General features: G+C 41.7%; 1 protein-coding gene across 3 annotated transcripts in view; it reads right to left on the bottom strand.

Moving 5' to 3' along the window:
- LOC113033618 (tetratricopeptide repeat protein 28) overlaps positions 1-19,127 on the bottom strand; it is a 187,379-nt gene that overhangs the window by 61,217 nt on the left and 107,035 nt on the right. For all 3 annotated transcript variants that reach the window (XM_026187595.1, XM_026187594.1, XM_026187596.1), the window contains 3 exons: positions 11,335-11,482; positions 2,928-3,200; positions 1,059-1,189 (listed from right to left, as the gene is read on the bottom strand). In XM_026187595.1, the coding sequence (XP_026043380.1) occupies positions 1,059-1,189; positions 2,928-3,200; positions 11,335-11,482 (552 nt within the window). The remainder of the gene's footprint in view (positions 1-1,058; positions 1,190-2,927; positions 3,201-11,334; positions 11,483-19,127) is intronic.

The following is a 19,127-nucleotide window of genomic DNA, read 5'->3' on the forward strand; positions in this document are numbered from 1 at the left end:
GAACTATCTCATGTCTATATCTCATATAATCAAAACATTTCTTTTTAGCAGAACAGTCAAATAGCTGAGAGCAGTCAACGCCTTACATGTGTTGCCTGTATCCCTCACTAACATCAAATAACAGAGAGGTTTCACTCTGGCGTCTGTAGGCTTATAATCTGACTTGTGCTCTGCACATGTTCTCAGAATGTGAGAGTGAAAGATGTCAAGGGCACCTCTGGCCTCATTTTCAACAGTTAGTTTCATCCTGGCGCATTGTGCCACGTCTGGCTGGACCGTTTAAATGTCTCCCGATATCAGGCAGCATAAACAAGCAGGCCTGCCTGTTGGGAAGGATAAGGAATGAAGGGGAAACAGAGGCCATTCTTCTGCATGTGCGACAGGAATTGTGTTGGAACAAGCACCTGTCAACCCCCACCAATGACCGCAGAGAGAGGGAGAGAGAAGCAGATGACAGAGCAAGGAGAGAAAGAGGGCACCAATTGAAAGAAAAGTGGACCAGTCTGTCCAACTTTTTTCCTCCCTCTCCTTCATGTTCTTCTCTCCTTCCAACTCCTCCTTTCTCTCGCTGCCTCAAACAACTTAATCTCTCTAAATTACATTCCAAAGCAGGCATATGCTCCAAAGTCCCAGACTTACTGCTTCACAAACCAGATACACATCTACATAATATCTGCATAAATACTTTGCATTGATAATAAGGAGAAACAGCTGCCAAGGCTATCCTACTGCCCTTTATTACAACTTCCTCATTCTTCGTCCTCCGCCATCACCTTCACTTGTTCTCTACATTAACTTGACGCCAGTTTTTTCTTTTTTTTAAATAGACAAAGCGGAGCAGCATCTCTGTGACCTTCAGCCTCCACCTTCAAGTACCCTCTAAAAGACAGAGCTGAAGAATGCTTGGCACAGCACAATTTCACAACTACAACATGATAAGAGACTCAGGGAGAGAGAAAAAGGGAAAGAATGGTAGTAACATCAATTTATCGCCCTCTGAGATGACAGCTATTCCGCTCTATCCGTTTCAAGACTGCTGCAATTTGTGCGTTTCTTACCTCTCTGTCCTTTAACTTCATGGCCAGAACCAGCTGGTTGCGATGGTTGGTCAGCGCTTCACGGTAGTTCCCCTTGGAGAAGAATGCCGAGCCCAGATTCCCGTGAGCACGGCATTCCCCTGTTTGGTCACCTGAAGAGGGAAAACCACAAGGGATGAGAATGAAATTTCAAGAGTTAACAAATAAAATTTACAGTATAGCTCAGAGGATTGCAAACCAGTCGGTGATTATTTCACATCATTCCACTGTCACTGTCAAACAGGGACGTGATGAACCACATCTATGCCACTGACATGCCATTACACCCTTAAAAGGGAAAGTGCCGTTATAACCCGTTATAAGTTCTCCACAGTAGAGTGCCTTTTCTGACAGCTGGTAGTGTTGATCTCAATGCTCCAGAGGGTGAAAGGGGAAAGCCTTATTATTTCTTCCTGACAGAGAGGCCCCACAGACAGGGCCAAAGTAAAGCACAAGTCTCTGTGCTCTACCTGAGAACCACAGCTCCTTATCTGCAGCTGTGCTGCCCAGTCATGTGTCAAACTGTGTGGGGGTAAAAAGAGTGGAGCCAGTCTGTGCTACTCCCTGTTTTCATTTTTTCCTATCTTCCCTTCAGAAGTTTTTTCCCTTTCCTTTCCTGTCTTTCTCACCTTTTCATATATTAATCCCAAACGGGCAAATCCATACTTACTGCAGGCATTATTTATTTTTGAGCAAACAAAATAGAAAATTCCCAGCAGCGACTGGAATTTGACCATTTTAGTGGAATATATTCAGATGGAAAGATACACAAAAGAGACAAAAAAGAAATAAACTTCACTGGAAGGTCACACTAACAACTTTTATACTAGAACTCATCACGATACACAAGAATTAGTCTAAAATATTTGCTACATTGAACATGTACAGACTACTTTGTAGAGTGCACGTGCCTGTTATGCGTTACCGGGCAAAACAAGCTCTTCAGTTTTTTGTTTTGTTCTGAACCTCGAATTTTTGAACTGTGTTTGTGTGACATGGGTAAGTTAAATGGACTGGTACTTATACAGCGCCTTCCTTCTCAGCTGAGTACTTAAAGTGCTTTCTACTGCAAGTCTTATTCACCCAATCACACACACATTCATACGACGCTTTTATCTTTGCCTGAGCACTTTCTAACATTCGCACACACGCGCACACACGCTCCGATGGATGCATCAAGAGCAACTCAGGTATGAAAGTAAGCAGAGACGCAGTACATGAGTTATGTAAGGCTGGAGTTGAGGACAAGAATGCGTTTTGATTAGGGCTAGCATTAGCATGCTGTAATGCTTACAGTGATAATCTATGTGGCTAAACATACTGACAAGGTGATCGCTAACAGCCAAAGCTTAATGCTCAAACACTGTTCAGACTGTCCTCGTGCTTACATCTACTTTAAGCACAAAATATACTGCGGCTAATGGGATCATTTTATTTGGTCACAAACTAAAGAAACAAACAAATTAGATAAAATCTTTCGTAATTTCACAATGGCACAAATAACAAAGTTAGAAGATTACATAAAACCACAGTGTTCATTCTCATTAATAACCACCCAACAGCTGCTGACTGATTGACAGACACTGTCATCACCAGTACAAAATACTGTATGATGACTGATCACAAAGATTTCACTCATTTATTAGCTGTTTACATAATTTAACAAGAAAAAATGACAAAGGGCTTATGAGGATCTGAGCATTTTCTCTCTATTATTTATAGTTCAAGATTGTTTCATTTTAAACAATAGGGCACAATAATGAAATGCCACACTCTGGGAACTTTTGTGTCTAAGCAATCTATATTAACCTATATTATCTGCATCCAGTCACCCCGAGTCAGGGGTCTTACCTAAGGTTTTGGCCACTTCCAAGTCCTGCTGCATGTAGCTCGTGCTCTTCTCTGTGTTGCCCAGGGACCAGTGAGCGCTGCTGAGGGCAGAGAAGACGGAGCCGCGTAGCTTGAGGCTGCATGTGCCGATCTTCAGTGCGGCTTCTAGCACCACAACAGAGGCCGTGTGGTGGCATGCTGTCAGCAGCTCCTGGCCGATCACAGAAACCACCACAAATGGACTTTTGTCCAGCTTCATCTTTTGCAGCTGCTGATAGGTGGGCTCGAGAGACTCTGTGCAGGAGAGACACAAGCAAGCCAAGATTAGAAACAGACTGCAGATTATTCCAATGGAGAAACTTGTTCTGACACTCTGATGGGCACCGATATCTGACACTGACTGCAATAACTGTTACGTGTTTAACGTCTCCGACAAAGGTGACTGTTGTCTGAATTTAGATTCTACTTTTCCTCCAGTAACAGTTGTGTTTTGTCTGCCTCAGTAAGCATAGCCTGCAGCCTGACTGACTGCTTTCACTGACAATTTAACAATAACTCAATATACGAGCCATTTTTCTGTTCTTCCACTCTGACTGGAGTGATCAGAGGCAATTTCCAACAGTTCTGTGTAGAAATAGCAACAGTTTAGACCACTGGGGGCAACTGTCTTTACAAACCACAGAGCAAAACCAAATTTGTGCCTTTTCCTTCAGCTAGTACGGATATTTGAGGGAATTTAAGGGAATGGCGCACGATGAGTAGGTTTTGAGACAGTTTTAAAAGTGATGGGGAAACGACTGCAGCTGAAGCACAGCAACAGCATCGGTGGAGAAATGCAGAGCAAAGGAGATGCAGAAAGGTGACCTCCGAAGAGGCTGAAAATACACACAATGACATAAATCAATGGTGGGCCACGTGGGATTCGGGATTCAAAGGCCCCTCCAGACTTGCCAAGTCCTCCGGCAGATATGAGCATCAAACCACATGAAGGGTGAGTAAGGGAGGCTTACCCAGTTATCTATTTTTTCTGCCGTCTACTGATGCATTAGCGTTCTTCTGTTAAGTACGCATTTGAATTCATCAGAGTAAATTCACACGGCCCTGTATTTGCAAATGTCCCGAGGAGAATTGCTACTAATCAGGGCAAAGCGCTTCACAGAAGTCCGTGCCTGTACAAACGGGTACGCGTGACCAGATGTGTAGTCTACAATTCGTCGTAACTCAGTCTGAGAAACATCCACAGATGCTAATTCACCTAGACACACACACACGCACAATATGAGATGCATCCTCACACAAGCACTCAAAAGCATAACTGATGATGCTCTTTCAAGAGCGTCGCTTCTGTTCCAGGACTTGGCAGAGTGTCGTGCTTATGGAGACAGTGCGTGCATATAATATCCATTCATAGCTTGTAATTGCTGTCGGAGTGACATCAAGAGCTGACTCATAAATCAAACACTGAGAGAATGCTTTTTTAAAAAGGTGTCATGGTTGCTGCATTCATTCGTTAAACAGGTAGTTATGACAACATCTGACTGGATTGTTTCACACACATACACGGGCTTACAAACAAACGCTTAAGAGAATAGAGTCGTGGGCCAATAGAGTGCTGTGAAAAAAGGGCTGAGAAAGACCCCGTTCTGATTTCTGATTTTTTTGCATATTTGTCACAAGTAATTGTTTCAGATGATGACATTAGTTTTATTATTGTACAGATAACAATTGTAATTTTTTTTTAAAAATGCAGTTTTTGGATGATTATTTCATTGGTTAGGTAAAACGCCTATCTAATAACGGGTTGTGCCACCCCTGGCAGCAAGAACGGAGGTCAAGTGTTTGCAATAACTGGTGATTCTTTAAGTGTGGATTTTGAATAGACCACTCCAAAACCTGCATTTTGTTCATTTTGAGCCATTCAGAGGTGGACTTGCTGGTGTGTTTTGGATCATTGTCCTGTCACAGAACCAAGGTCTGCTGGAGTTTCAGGGCACAAATCGATGACATTTTCCTTCAGGATTTTCTGGGAGAGAGCAGAATTCACTGTTAGAGCAAGTCGTCCAGGTCCTGAAGCAGCAAAGCAGCCCCAGACCATCACACTACCACCACCATGTTTGTTGGTGTGATGCTCTTTTTATGAAATGCTATTTTAGTGGGCTCGCCACTCACGAGAAGGTTCACCGCTGCTCCTCGTCTCACTGTCTCAAAGCCTTAGAAATAGCTTGTGTAACCTTATCCAGACTGTTTCTTTAGATCTGGGCATGATGTGTGTCATTTTGAGATCATTTAGTCTACTTCACTTTGTCAGACAGATTCTATTAAACAGATTTCTTAATCGAACAGGTCTGGCAGGTCTGGTGTGACAAGTCGAATTAAACTCAGCTTTCCAAAAAATGAAAAGAATGAAACCATAATTTAAGAACTGTATTTTTTATTTACCCAGGTGATCTTTACCCGATATTAAAATTTGTTTGATGATCTGAAACATGTACATGTGACATATGCATATGCAATAAAATAAGAAGTCAGGAAGAGGGTGAATATTTTTTCCACAATACTGTATATGAAGCAAGAATAACAGCCCTCGTGTCGCAGAAAACATCTAACAGAACATCATAACGTTGTACCTCTTTCTCGCCTTTTGCCTTTTAATATTGCTTTTGCAGCCAGAGCCATACGTTCCTTTAGTGACTGGATATGTGCAGAGCATGACTGCATACAGTATCACTAATGCACCATAGTCTGCCTTCCATTTCATGTGAATAAAGATATAAGGCATGCACTCTCCCTCCTGCATTAGGCACACGTGTCATCAGCGGGACTGGTGAAGCTATAAAATACTCTTTTTAATTTTTAATCCCTCGATTTCATGGAAATTGCCTCTGCGATACAATATCACTCGATAAGATTATCTTTACCATCCTCTCCCTTTGAAATTAATGTAAATGTTTGCTGCCAGCTGGATTTCATTTGTGATTATGACGAGTTAAATACAAGTCGTGGAAGAAATCTCATTAAAAGACTAAAAGTAAAATATTTTACCTGCACTGTCAATGCCACCCAGCGCTTTGTTCGTTAGGCAAAAACGCCCCCTGTGAAGAGTTGTGTTTCTTTTTTTCCAGCAGTGTATTCGGTTTGGAATCAAATATTTTGGCTGCTTTACTTTCTTTGAAATTAACACAGCAATGTGTTAACTCGCTGTGGTTTATCGGTCAACAATGCAGTTTTTACCCCTAAAAAATAAACTATATTAACAACTTCTGGTAGGAACAGTTCATTGTCTGACTTGATCATTCACTGAATCTGTTGAGAAAAAGAAAATGCAGAATAAAACTAACTAATCCTCTCAGCAACAAAAAAAATTATTATAAATACATAAAAATCCTCCTTCCTTGCTCTCTCCAGGGAGGTCAGCTTGCTAGGCTGCAGTGGTTTCCAACCTTTTCCCTCTTAGTACCCACACAGCCTTGTCAGATAAACTGAAAGAATAGCATTCCCTTTTAATACCTTTCATGTTCAGAAGAGTAATTTCAAAACTGTATTTGGACAGCTTTCAGCTTACCATTTCTAATTTATTGCTTCATAGTTTTTTTTCAACAGACCATCACTACTGGCACACTACTTTACCCATAAGTCACTACTTTTGGATACTATTTTGTTTAACATCTCTTCATTTCTTTATGCTCCGAGATCAATTTCACCCACATACCTTTCACTTATTTCCTGTTTCTTTAAGAGGAATGTCATTATAAAAAATATAAGAAATGTATACATAAAAAAGGGCGACTTTTAAAGATTAGAGACCAAAGTAAGACCAAGATATTCAAACTACTTTATAATGTTAAGCTCCTCCCCTTGTAGGAAGACGTTAAAATGCACCACATGACCACGCGTCAGTGCCTATATAAGAATTAAAGATGCTTCTTGGAATTAATGATACTGAATTAATCATACTGCCCACTTCATGTTGTGGTCTTCTTCTGTTAATACTTTAGTAATGTTAGTCGTGTCAAACAATGTGATTTTTGTACTTATGAAGGTTGTTTTTTTCCAGAAAATATTAAAAAATATTAGTTCTTAGGTACAAATTTGCAATTTATTCTGTTCATTTTGTCAGATTTCTTTTAACTTCCATTTCTCAAACAACCTTAAGTTATCTAAGCAAATTTGCTCTAGCCTTTTGTATGGTCCGTATTACTTTGTTCATTATAAAGACTATTTTTGGTCACTCTGTAAGACCAAATTTCAGTGATTTTCTAAGCAGCCTGTCCGTATTTTTCATTAGTTTCCCATATTAACTATGCAGCCAGAGCAGGGTATTCACTTTCCTTTTGAGTCCTCGCACTACTGAACGATGCAATCACATTATTTTTTTAAGCGTTCATATATCACATCCACTATCTGTGTCTTCATCTGTGGAGATTTCACTCCAATCAGTCCCTTTTATTTTGCTGCTGGCTCTTTGGGACTGCTTCATAATTAAATGTGGCTCTGAGCGATTTTTTGGTTTAAATGAATTTTTAAAAAGTTGTTTTGGAAACTTTCATGAGAAAAAGATAGCATTACTGTCTGACACCTCAGTCAAACGACAGCTGTCTTAACATGCTTTTATCTTCCTCATTCAATGGTTAGGTCATTCATTTAACTAATACTTAAACTGCTAGCTGTACTTGAACCAAAAATATTTACAACTTTTTCTATCTATTATTATTTTTAAGATGATGCCCATGGTATAAAATCAAGTGTACTTTGCATTAGCAGGTATTCTGCTTAGTTGCCTTAAGACACACAGTGCCCAGAAACTCTAGTTAAATGAAAATCTTTTAATAGCAGCCTGGGTCAATAGCTGCCACACCATGTCCTTCATGGTTCAACTGGACTGAGCTTCAAGTGAAAAACCTTTTTTAGTTAGCATGTGTGTAAAATAACCCAATGATTAACAATTAAGAACTAATGGATCCTTAAGATTCTCTCTGGCCCTCGAAGAAAACAAACAAGACACAGAATGAGAACAGGAAGAACAGCAGGAATATTCTCCACGGGACCGAAACACAATAATAACACACTATTTCCCCTCAGTTTAATAAAGTATTCTGATTCTGATGACATTAGCGAAAACATAAGAGGCTGTGTTGTCACTGCTCATGCCACTCAGTGCAGGGCTCGCAAAATTGCTAGCCCGACGTCCCGGGGCTAGCGATTTTTCCAGTCGGGCTACCAAAATCCATCTCAGCTCTGCCCGTCGGGCTATCATAGGAAGGAAAGATATGTCAATGCTTTTGCATTCTTTCGCAAATGTAGCTGGGTAATTATGTCATCGATGAGCCACTGTCAATATGTGACACATTGAAATCGCGTTTGAGTTTGCGCTTGTTTTTTGCTTTCACTTTCACTTTGCGATCGCGCGAACTGTGTGTAGAGAGCGGCAGCACTGATTGGTGAGTCACAGATTAATTGTGCACCAATTCCTCTGGCATCGTCTTATCAATCGTTAGCTTACTATCAAACATGACAAGTGAAATCTCCTGCAGCAAGCTTAAACATGTGATAGATGTTGATTGGGCAGAGAATTGCTGATCGTTATGTAAGTATGTGTAAAAGCAGATGGAGTTACGCAGGTATTTTAGTTCTGCAGAGCCAAACAAGACAGGTCAGGGTGAAGAAGGGGCAGCCAAAGAAAAGCCTACCACAAATCGGAGAAGTTATGACAAATCAGACTATGAGGCAAAAGGAAAGCGCAGCTTTTTTGGTTTCATGGACAAAAGAATTTATGTGGCTGGAATATGATGAGCTAAATAACATAATGTTCTGCCGGGTGTGTTGTTGGTTTTCTCTCGATTTCTGAGTCGACAAGCGCCTTTGTTACTGGGACCAGTCATTTTAAGAAAGACCCCATCAGAACCCATGAGAAATGTAAGAAATGCATCATTGCTCAGTCTGCAGTATCTTTCCCAGAACAAACACCAATTGCAAAAAACATACTAAAAACAGACCAAGCATAACAAGAAGTCCTGAAAAAGCTGTTTAGAACAGCGTACTATGTTGCAAAGAGTGAACTACCATTGGCAAGATTTAGCAGTCTTTGCAAACTTCAAAAAGCAAATGTCCTAGATCTTGGTTCCACTTGCTTCTTACTGAACACTGATTCATGTTCTACACAGTTCTTGCAAGTTCATAGAAATTTCTGTTCAATTAGAACCAAATATTTGAGTTGATGATTGTAATTTGTTGTTGTAATTTGTGTTTTAAATATTTTTAGATTGATGTTTTGTTTCCTTTACAATATTATACTTAAATGTATAAAATTGTCCTCTTTTTTTATTCGGGCTACTTAAATTTATTTTGGGCTACCAAAAACTGAAGAGTGCCTGCCCGAAGGGCTACCAGGGATTTTGAAATTTTGCGAGCCCTGCAGTGATATAAGTGGACAATGTTGATGTTATAGGAAAAAACGACAGGAGATTCTAAACTGCACGTGTGCAGCAAGCCTTTGTTGGGTTGAACTGTACATAAAACAGTATCGTTTATCAAAAGACAAACGCCTTTATTCAGTTCTCTTTGGTCCCTTCTTCTTGTCTCATTCAGGGATTTGTTTATTTTGAATAAATGTTATCGGCTGGATCTCTTCACCCAGTGGCAAACCATAAACCTAACAGTGATCTGAGCAGTCTGAAAATAAGTTTGTTGAGACGACAGCGGTAAGATAAATGACCGAGCTAAGTGAGCGCTGCAGTCACAGCTAGATATAATCAACTGTTTCTTGTCATCAGCTGCATGGTTTATATGCTGATGAGGAAAAAAATGTATCCAGTTTTCACCAAAGACATTTGTACTACGATAAATTTGAGCCAACCTAAAGACTTTTCATAGTTATAACAACGTTGTTACCACCAAAGGCAAGCCAGCAAGAAACCTATTACAATGATTATATAATTAGGCTTTTACACAACTAACAAGCAATATTTTGATAAGTACTTTGATAAATGCTTCTTTAAAGTGTTTAAAGTGGTTTTGATAAATATAATTTGGCGTTAATTAGTTCCAATTAAAATGGCAGCAGAGGTAACGAACTCTGGATCCTGAATTACTGCACGGCTATTAAACGTGGCAGACAGAAACATGGCACTTTCTGCTTGAAGGAGAGAAAGCAATGCTCGCCTACCTTTCTTTCACTTATCAGGGGACTTTGGCTGAGTAACACTGATTATCCTCCCTGTTTGCTGGCGTAACATTGATTATCGTCCCCTTGTGCCAGGAGTCCCTCTGAGAGGATCATTGCTCTTAATCCTTTGACCTAACTACCTCTCCTCAACACACCTTGGATTAGGTCCTCTGGTGGTTGCCTGGCACTCTGGGAAATAGGGTAAACAATTAAGAGATTAAGTGGCTTGGGCTAAATGCTGGTCTACCCCTACTAAGAGGACCCATTCTGGTCCATAATGCTGAGGTCTGGGCTCACACCCAAAGCCTTTTTTTGTTTTGGTTCCAATGGCAGGCTTATATGCTCACTGTCGTTAAGATGGGCTTTCCATTCTTTTCTCTCTTTGCAATATTTTTTGTCGCATTTGCACAAGAATATTCAGAGGAGCACGGTATTCAATCACGGAAATGCTGATTCCTCACTGAACAAAGGCCTTCTGAGCTACTGATCCACTGCACAGTGCAGTAATTTTTGGATTATAAAAACAAGGCCACATTTATTCAGAGGCACGGCATCAGAGGAGTTTGGCAAGGAGGTGATGACAAAGCGAGACTGCAGGATGACTCACAGTCTACGCTGGCAATCTGTGCCATCTAGATCTGAAGCATATTAAATTCTCCGCAGTGGTCATCTAAAGTAAAACTGGTGCCAGGTTTGTTTGAGGCTCATTAGGCTGGCCCATACGGATTACTCATGGACAATCAGGTCGCTGCAGTTGTTTGATACAACAGATAACAGTGCGCAACAAAAAAAGACCACATTTTAGTGACAATCTTGGCCTGAATACGCTACTTATAAATCCACTCAGCTTTAAGAAGAAAAAGGCTTACACAGGGGCAGACACAGACAATGGCATTAGTGCTGGATGCTCATTAAGATAACAGGCTATCAATGTGTGTCAGCCTGACTGACAGTAAGATATGCTGAAGCTGCAGGCGTCATTCCTTAGAGTCCGAAGGTAAGTGCTTGACACCACCAGTCGCTCACAAAGACAGGAAGATGGGCAGATAGAGAGATGGCCTGCCCACAAAACGGGTACAAAACTGACAGGTAAAGTCACCTCAACGCATTTATTGACTGAGCGAGGATTATCTCCGAGACAGGCTTTTAGGCTGCTGTAGGACAGAAACGTGAATAAGGTGAAGCAGAAAAAGAGTGACACACACACACGAAGACCTGCTGACACGCGCGCACAGAGTGCACGTGTTCACCTGCCACATTTCTCACCTCGTAAGGGCGACTTCATGGCGGCTTCTACCATGCCCACCAGTAGCTGTAGGCTCTTGGGGTCTTGGGCCAGCCCCGAGGCGAAGGCGGCCAGCGCGTCGGCATGGCGTCCAAGGTACTGAAGGGCAACACCCTGTCGGAAGTATGCCTGCAGAGAGAAGGAGGTAAAAGAGCTATCAGTGCTCAAGTCTTCTGCCACAGCATGGGGCTTTATTCAAACACATTACCAGACACACTCATTTCACGCCATTAGCATTTTTTCCACATGAGCAGTTTTCTGAACATGGCACCTCTCTCCTTTGTATTCCCATAATAGAGTGATCACTGGCTTTTTTTGTACTTGTTAATTGGATTATAAGTTTTACATAAATGCACATGTTACACTCTGGCTGGCTGCCTTCTCAGGAGCAACGATTGTTTTTCTATTCAATTTTTTTTTTTGCTCTCTGTCTCCTTGCTGTGGGAGTAAACTGCACAAGTCGAGCGCTGGGATTTCTCTGGCTGTTAGAAAAAAAAAGTGATGGGAAAGAGAGAGGGGAATGAGACAGAACTACTTACTCAAGTCTGCCTGTAGTTTAGAAAATAACACCCATAAATACTTCAGATTACTTATTCTCTTTGACAGTACACACTTGTAAAAGAGTAACCCAACTGCCCAGTCTGTTTTTGCTATACTTTTTTTTTTTAAACTTCAGATATGTATTTGCGTAATGTTTTGGACACATGGAAGAGCCTTCAAAGAGACAGAACTCAAACAGATTTGTCATCCAGTCATTTATTCACAGAGCTGGGAAAGTCACATTGTTGGAAGCATAATAAATCAGTACCATGAGGCAGATACTGCATGCAACTTGTAACATATTGTATCTTTCTGTTAGAGACTAATTCTTTTTTTTTTTTTTGGAACATTGTGCACACTGAAACCTAAAACAGACGCTGTCTCTGCGATCCAAAGCCCCAACAATAAGTGTGCTTCCCCCCCCCCCGCATGTCTGTTTGGAATCACTAGCTGCAGAGAGATCTTTCATCCAGGCAAGTAACTCAGTATGTTTGTGTCTAAGGCCCGATCAGACAGAAATCCTCCTACTGAGTTGTTAAACCTGACTCTGGTCCAGTCTTACAACACCAGCAAAGAGAGATGAAACTACGTTGCGCTCATTATTCACAATCCAAACCGATAAATCCCCTTCAGGAGAAAGCAAAGTGTCTCCCAGAATAGTCATATATGGGCTCGTGTCGCACATTTACAGCTACAAAGCAATAAGAGATAAGAGTCCCAAAGTCTCCCTTACGCTGGTGTGTTTTTTGTGCGCTGGCTCGTGTGTGAGGGGTAGCAGCAGCGGTCCAGGCTACCATCTGGCTAACTTCTCGCGCGGTAGGCAGCAACTCCACTCATAGCTTCCAAAAGTGACACAAGGGCTAATTTGCCATTAGCATCTAAGAGGCCTTTTCATTAGCCTTCCCAAGTTTCTCTGTTAGCACGACTAGCAAGTGAGAAAAGCAGAGAGGATTAGGGAAAATGAGACATGACATCGAATTTACAGAGACCAGTAATTAATTTCGCTTCCGTCCGAGACCCCCCACTGACTACCAATCTCTCTCCAGACCTGCTGCCCCCCACTTCAACATTTCCGCCGCCCCTCACTTGCATCACATCTCCAATGAAAATGACGACGACAGAGATTAAATTCAAAGCATTAACCTTTGTTCTAACACTGTTATTATATGAGTGGAGCACGGTTCAGGGAATCCGCTCAATATTAATTGCATCTAGCAGCAGTGGAGTTTGGGCAGGATGCACTGGCTAGAATTGAGAGACCCCACAAACGTTTTGCCCAAGGGAACAAAAGACATTTAAAAGCACTTCTCCCTTTGATTAGATTTAGCCTACAATATGACTGCTCTCCCTTTCATTCTCTTAAGCGCCGTACCCTGACCGAGACGACCGGGGAAAGAAGATGAAGGGAAAAAGATGTATTTAAAAGGAAGGTTTGAGTCAAACCAAAAAAAAAAACGTCCTCTTCTTTAATCACTTCATTGTAGCTTCTCTCGTCCTACATAAGGTTGAAAGACTAGACCGGCTAGAAAATACATTGAAATACTGGAAAACAGAAGCACAACACTGAATGCATCACTGCAAAAGTGACAGAATCGATGTGCCATACAGCCTTATAAGATTTCTTCTTCCATTAGTCTCCCATGGGCTTCAAAATACACCATATGGCTGCACAAAGACATAAATGTCACATAACCTCAGCCTCGGCATAATCCAACAAGTCAATTCAACCAAGTACCGCTGTTAAAACAGAGGGCTCCACTGAATTTACATTGCAGTGGCTGAATACTAATTAGGGACAATGGTGATCGTGATACTGATGAGAGCTCAAGATAAACCGAAACTGACGTACAAGTAAAAGACTGAATAGCACGCAGCAAAATCAAATAGTGCTGCAGAGATAATGTCGTCAGGTTAGCGATGCTGTTAGCACGGATTGAAGCATTTTGGGTGAAGTAAAAACAAGATGTTTACCCCTACACATTTTTATTTGAATCCACGCTTAAAAGGATCTTTTCTAAAAACACAGCAGCATCTGCTCAGAGCTGTTGCTACAGTGATTAGCACAGCCTCTGTAGCTCTTAGCCAGACAAGAGAAATAAACAGAGGTACGGTACAGGGAGCATTACAAAGAAGGAGGCAGCATCGCAGATTTGCTGTGACCTGTCAATGTACAACATTGTATGCACAACTGAGTGTCAGCGTCTCATCTTTCAGCCAAGAAACAGCTCCCTAAACAGGAAAGAAAGAGAGTCACTCCTGCCAAGTTCCCATGCAGCACATGCCCTCCTGAAACGTGACACATCTGTTTGGCATCTTTTTACAACATGACATCGACAAACCAAGACTTCGAATAATGTGTTTTGCCAGAAATTCAATCCGGGGTGAATTATTGAACCTTCTTGCATGTTCGGGTCTTGTACTTAATGCAGCAATGTGCTGATACCACAGAAGAGTGGATAGAGAGGGGAAGGTTTGTCGTTCGTACCCGTGGGTGAATTCTGAGAGGGCTTATGTGCATGTGTGCAAATGCGTGATTACGTGTGAGTGTGTGTGTGAGAGCAAAAGAGAGAGCCTACAAAACACATATGAATAAGAGACAGGGTAAAAGATTTTCTTCTTTCTCGAATATTTTAATATTTCATGAATCCTTGTTTGATGTAGTTTTAAATATTCATGCTTTTATGCTTAGGAGGAAGAGGGAAATGATGCAAAAAATCACCGCAATACACTGTGCTAGACACTGTGGGGAACCAACATTCCCTGTGCATATACACAAATAAGCTCACGCACACCGCTGAATACGCTCTTTCGCTCTAACAAGCCACTTACAATGAAACATGGACAATATTCTTCAAGTGACAGCTCTGTTGTTCACAATAAGGCTCACAGTCAGAGCAAGTGAACAGAAAGTTGACAAGATTAAGACTGTGAATTCGGCGCAACACCAGCTGTTGGAGGCTCTTTTTCTATTAGGAGATTAATGTCTCAGCATATGTCCTTGTCCCCTTCTTAGGCTGTACACTCTAACCCCAGAGGTGTCCTCAGTCCCTGGGAACATGTCTGTGTTTCCACTTGTCGAGCTTTCCTCAAGATCTCGGGGTTAAAGAAAAAAATCTAGTGAAAACATATATACGACTACCAAATGGATCAGAACACCGAGCAACAATTCAATTCAATTCAATTCAATTATATTTATATAGCGCCAAATCACAACAAAAGTTGCCTCAAGGCGCTTCATGGATACAGAGAAAAACCCAACAATCATATGACCCCCCTATGAGCAAGCACTTTGGCGACAGTGGGAAGGAAAAACTCCCTTTTAACAGGAAGAAACCTCCAGCAGAACCAGGCTCAGGGAGGGGCGGCCATCTGCTGCGACCGGTTGGGGTGAGAGAAGGAAGACAAGATAAAAGACATGTTGTGGAAGAGAGACAGAGGTTAATAACAGATATGATTCAATGCAGAGAGGTCTATTAACACATAGGTGACTGGAAAGGAAAAACTCAATGCATCATGGGAGACGTAGGCTAGACGTAGGGCAGCCTACGTCTATTGCAGCATAACTAAGGGAGGATTCAGGGTCACCTGGTCCAGCCCTAACTATATGCTTTAGCAAAAAGGAAAGTTTTAAGCCTAATCTTAAAAGTAGAGATAGTGTCTGTCTCCTGAATCCAAACTGGAAGCTGGTCCCACAGAAGAGGGGCCTGAAAACTGAAGGCTCTGCCTCCCATTCTACTTTTAAATACTCTAGGAACAACAAGTAGGCCTGCAGAGCGAGAGCGAAGTGCTCTAATAGGGTGATATGGTACTACAAGGTCATTAAGATAAGATGGGGCCTGATTATTTAAGACCTTGTATGTGAGGAGCAGGATTTTGAATTCAATTCTGGATTTAACAGGAAGCCAATGAAGGGAAGCCAAAACAGGAGAAATATGCTCTCTCTTTCTAGTCCCTGTCAGGACTCTTGCTGCAGCATTTTGGATTAGCTGAAGGCTTTTCAGTGAGTTTTTTGGACATCCTGATAATAATGAATTACATTAGTCCAGCCTGGAAGTAATAAATGCATGAACTAGTTTTTCAGCGTCACTCTGTGACAGGATATTTCTAATTTTAGAGATGTTGCACAAATGGAAGAAAGCATTCTTACATAATTGTCTAATATGTGCGTTGAAGGACATATCCTGGTCAAAAATGACTCCAAGGTTCCTCACAGCATTACTGGAGGCCAAGGTAATGCCATCCAGAGTAAGAATCTGGTTAGATACCATATTTCTAAGATTTTCAGGGCCAAGTACAATAACCTCAGTTTTATCTGAATTAAGAAGCAGAAAGTTAGCAGCCATCCAGGTCTTTATGTCTTCAAGACATTCCTGCAGTTTAACAACTTGGTGTGTGTTACCTGGCTTCATGGATAGATAGAGCTGCGTGTCATCTGCATAGCAGTGAAAATTTATGCTATGTCTTTTAATGATGCTGCCGAGGGGAAGCATGTATAATGTAAACAGAATTGGTCCTAGCACTGAACCCTGTGGAACTCCATAATTAACCTCAGTGTGTGAAGAGGACTCTCCATTTACATGTACAAATTGGAGTCTATTAGATAGATATGATTCAAACCACTGCAGCACAGTACCTGTAATACCTACAGCATGTTCTAATCGCTCTAATAGGATATTATGGTCAACAGTATCGAATGCTGCACTGAGGTCTAGCAGGACAAGCACAGAGATGAGTCCACTGTCAGAGGCCATAAGAAGCCATAAGAAGATCATTTGTAACCTACAGTTACAACAGTAATATGATTTGGTAAACGAAGTTTCACTCTGTGTGTATGCAGTCAGCGCTGTTCCTGATATAAGCACTTGTACAGAATTTCTTATAGCGCCGTTTGAAAACCAAATAACCAGACTTTGTATAATTTTCTGAAGAGCTCGTGAGTAATAGTTCTCCAAGATTTTTGAAGGTCTTTCAAAGTTTTGGACATTTGGCTGCTTTTTCGCTTATTTTCAGTCCAGACTTTGTATCTGACCATTTTTGGAGGAATGTTTTTTTTTGTTTTGTTTGTTTCTTAAGCCACTCAACACTGACCTATGAATCATTCAAGTTTAAAAAAAAGCACCTAACTCAAAGGAGGAACCACTGTTGTGTGCACACCAACAGACATTTTTTACTAGCAGCTAGTCAAAAGACACAATTTATTCCCATTTTTTTAGTCAAATCTATGAAAAATGACAAAGATAATACAATTTGGCAGGCATAAAATAGTGTTTTTGCACCAACAAGGTGATTCCCAAAGAGTTATTGGCTGAAAACCTTGCACATCTTTGGATGCTGTGCTGTATGTCCTTAAAAAATTGAGAAAACTGGACGTGAAGTGAAGGACAAAAGAGAAAGTGGTAGTCCAAAAAACAATCCACAGCAGATGAATAGCATCTGAAAGTCGTGTCCTTAAGAAATAGGGGGGAAAATTCAGCAAAAACCTCACAAAGGACCTGAGAGATGCATTTGGCACTTAAGCAAAGTGTGTGACTGGCAACCGTTTCATTTTTCAGCATGACAGCGATCCCAAACACACTGATGATGTTGTAAAAGCATACCTGGATAGAAAACCAGTCTGTAGCACTCGGACCTCAACATTATTAAAGCAGTGTGGGATCATCCTGACAGAGAACAGAACAAAAGGCAGCAAACATCAAAGTGCTTGTGAATGTCCTTCAAGAAGCCTGGAGAACTATTCCTGAAGACTACTTCAAGAAATGACAAGAAATCTGTGTTGAAGAATAAAGGTGGCCACAAGAAATGCTGACTTCCAAGCTAATTAGAATTGCACAAACTCTGTTTTTGTCTTATAATTTCATTAAATATAAAGCTGTAACCATTTTGCAGTATTTGTGTATCTGCACGTGTGTCCACGTACAGTTTCTTTTCTCAAATTGCAGTGTGAGATGCATGTAGTAGTTCTAAGACAAAATGCACCCAGACAACAGGCCTGATCCCAAATCTGTCATTTTCAGAATGGAATCAAATAGCATAGGTAATTTGCACCAAGGGCACTGGAGCTGGAAACACGCCCATCTGTTCAGGTTTTTTTTAACTAACAGCTGAAGCAGTTCTCTCCCTCACATTCAGAGGCGTAAAATCTCACGCACACTGATGTCTCTCTAAACAAGTAGCCTAGCTCCTCACACACAATGCAGACGGCCTGTCACCGAACAGATGGCTACAGCTGTGCTCCGGTAGCCCAAGGCCTTGTGTAGCTTGCTGTCCTGATCGGTGATCAGCAATAATAGAGATGCACTCAAATGTGGAAATCAATAGAAGCCGCATAAGCTCCGTTTAGATCGTGCCACACCCTTCAGTGCTGTACTGTGTTTGGGATACGCCTGCTGCAGATGGATTCTGATCACCCACAGGGCGAGTGGTGCCGAAGCTACGACTCTGAACTGAACCCCCGCTGGTGACATAATGGAACCCAAATCAGTCCATCAAACAGGGACAGCAGGCTGCAAACACACTGCAGGCACACACGCATATACACAAACACAAACTGAGAAAAAATACATCAATATCTCGAGAAGAAAATCGCCCATCTGTCTCCAATAAACGTGTATTACTTGAAATCAGCTTTCCACACCGGCCAGGACGCTGGGATTAGATTAACACTAATAGCGTGACAGGAACAAAGGCATTGCTGCTTTTCTTTCCGCTCTGTCTTTGCTCTTTAACTATAGGTGTTGTTGCCTGGTTGCCAGTGTGGCCCAGAAATGTCATGTGTCGACCAGGGTTTAAGACATGTGCCTGCGCCATCCCTTGCACATCTCCGCCACTACGCTTTCAAGGTGACACAGTCGACTCGGCGGGTACACAAAATGTCAGCTGCTTAATTTAATATCCAGGGATAACTGTCGGCTATGACAAATTAGCTGGGAGAACAGTTGAAAAAGTGAAATGGAATGATTGCAGCTTTGGGCCCACTGCCCTTCAAGCTGACAAGCTGAAAGCCACAGAAGAAGCACAATGGAGCCTCTGCTTAATTAAATCTATTTCTGAAGCCAAAACTGCGAGCTTCTATCCATCTGCCGTGACTCCTCGCAGGTAGACACCCCCCAGTCCCCCATGGTTGAAGAGGTCCGATGATCCCCAGGAGGACCAGTGGGGGCGTTACACCCATTGCCCTGGGTCAAACATAAACCTTTGGCCCCGGGGTCACAGGGATGGAATCATGACGCAGCTG

The sequence above is a fragment of the Astatotilapia calliptera genome, chromosome 12, assembly GCF_900246225.1.
Source record: "Astatotilapia calliptera chromosome 12, fAstCal1.2, whole genome shotgun sequence".
In the NCBI taxonomy this organism is placed as follows: domain Eukaryota; kingdom Metazoa; phylum Chordata; class Actinopteri; order Cichliformes; family Cichlidae; genus Astatotilapia; species Astatotilapia calliptera.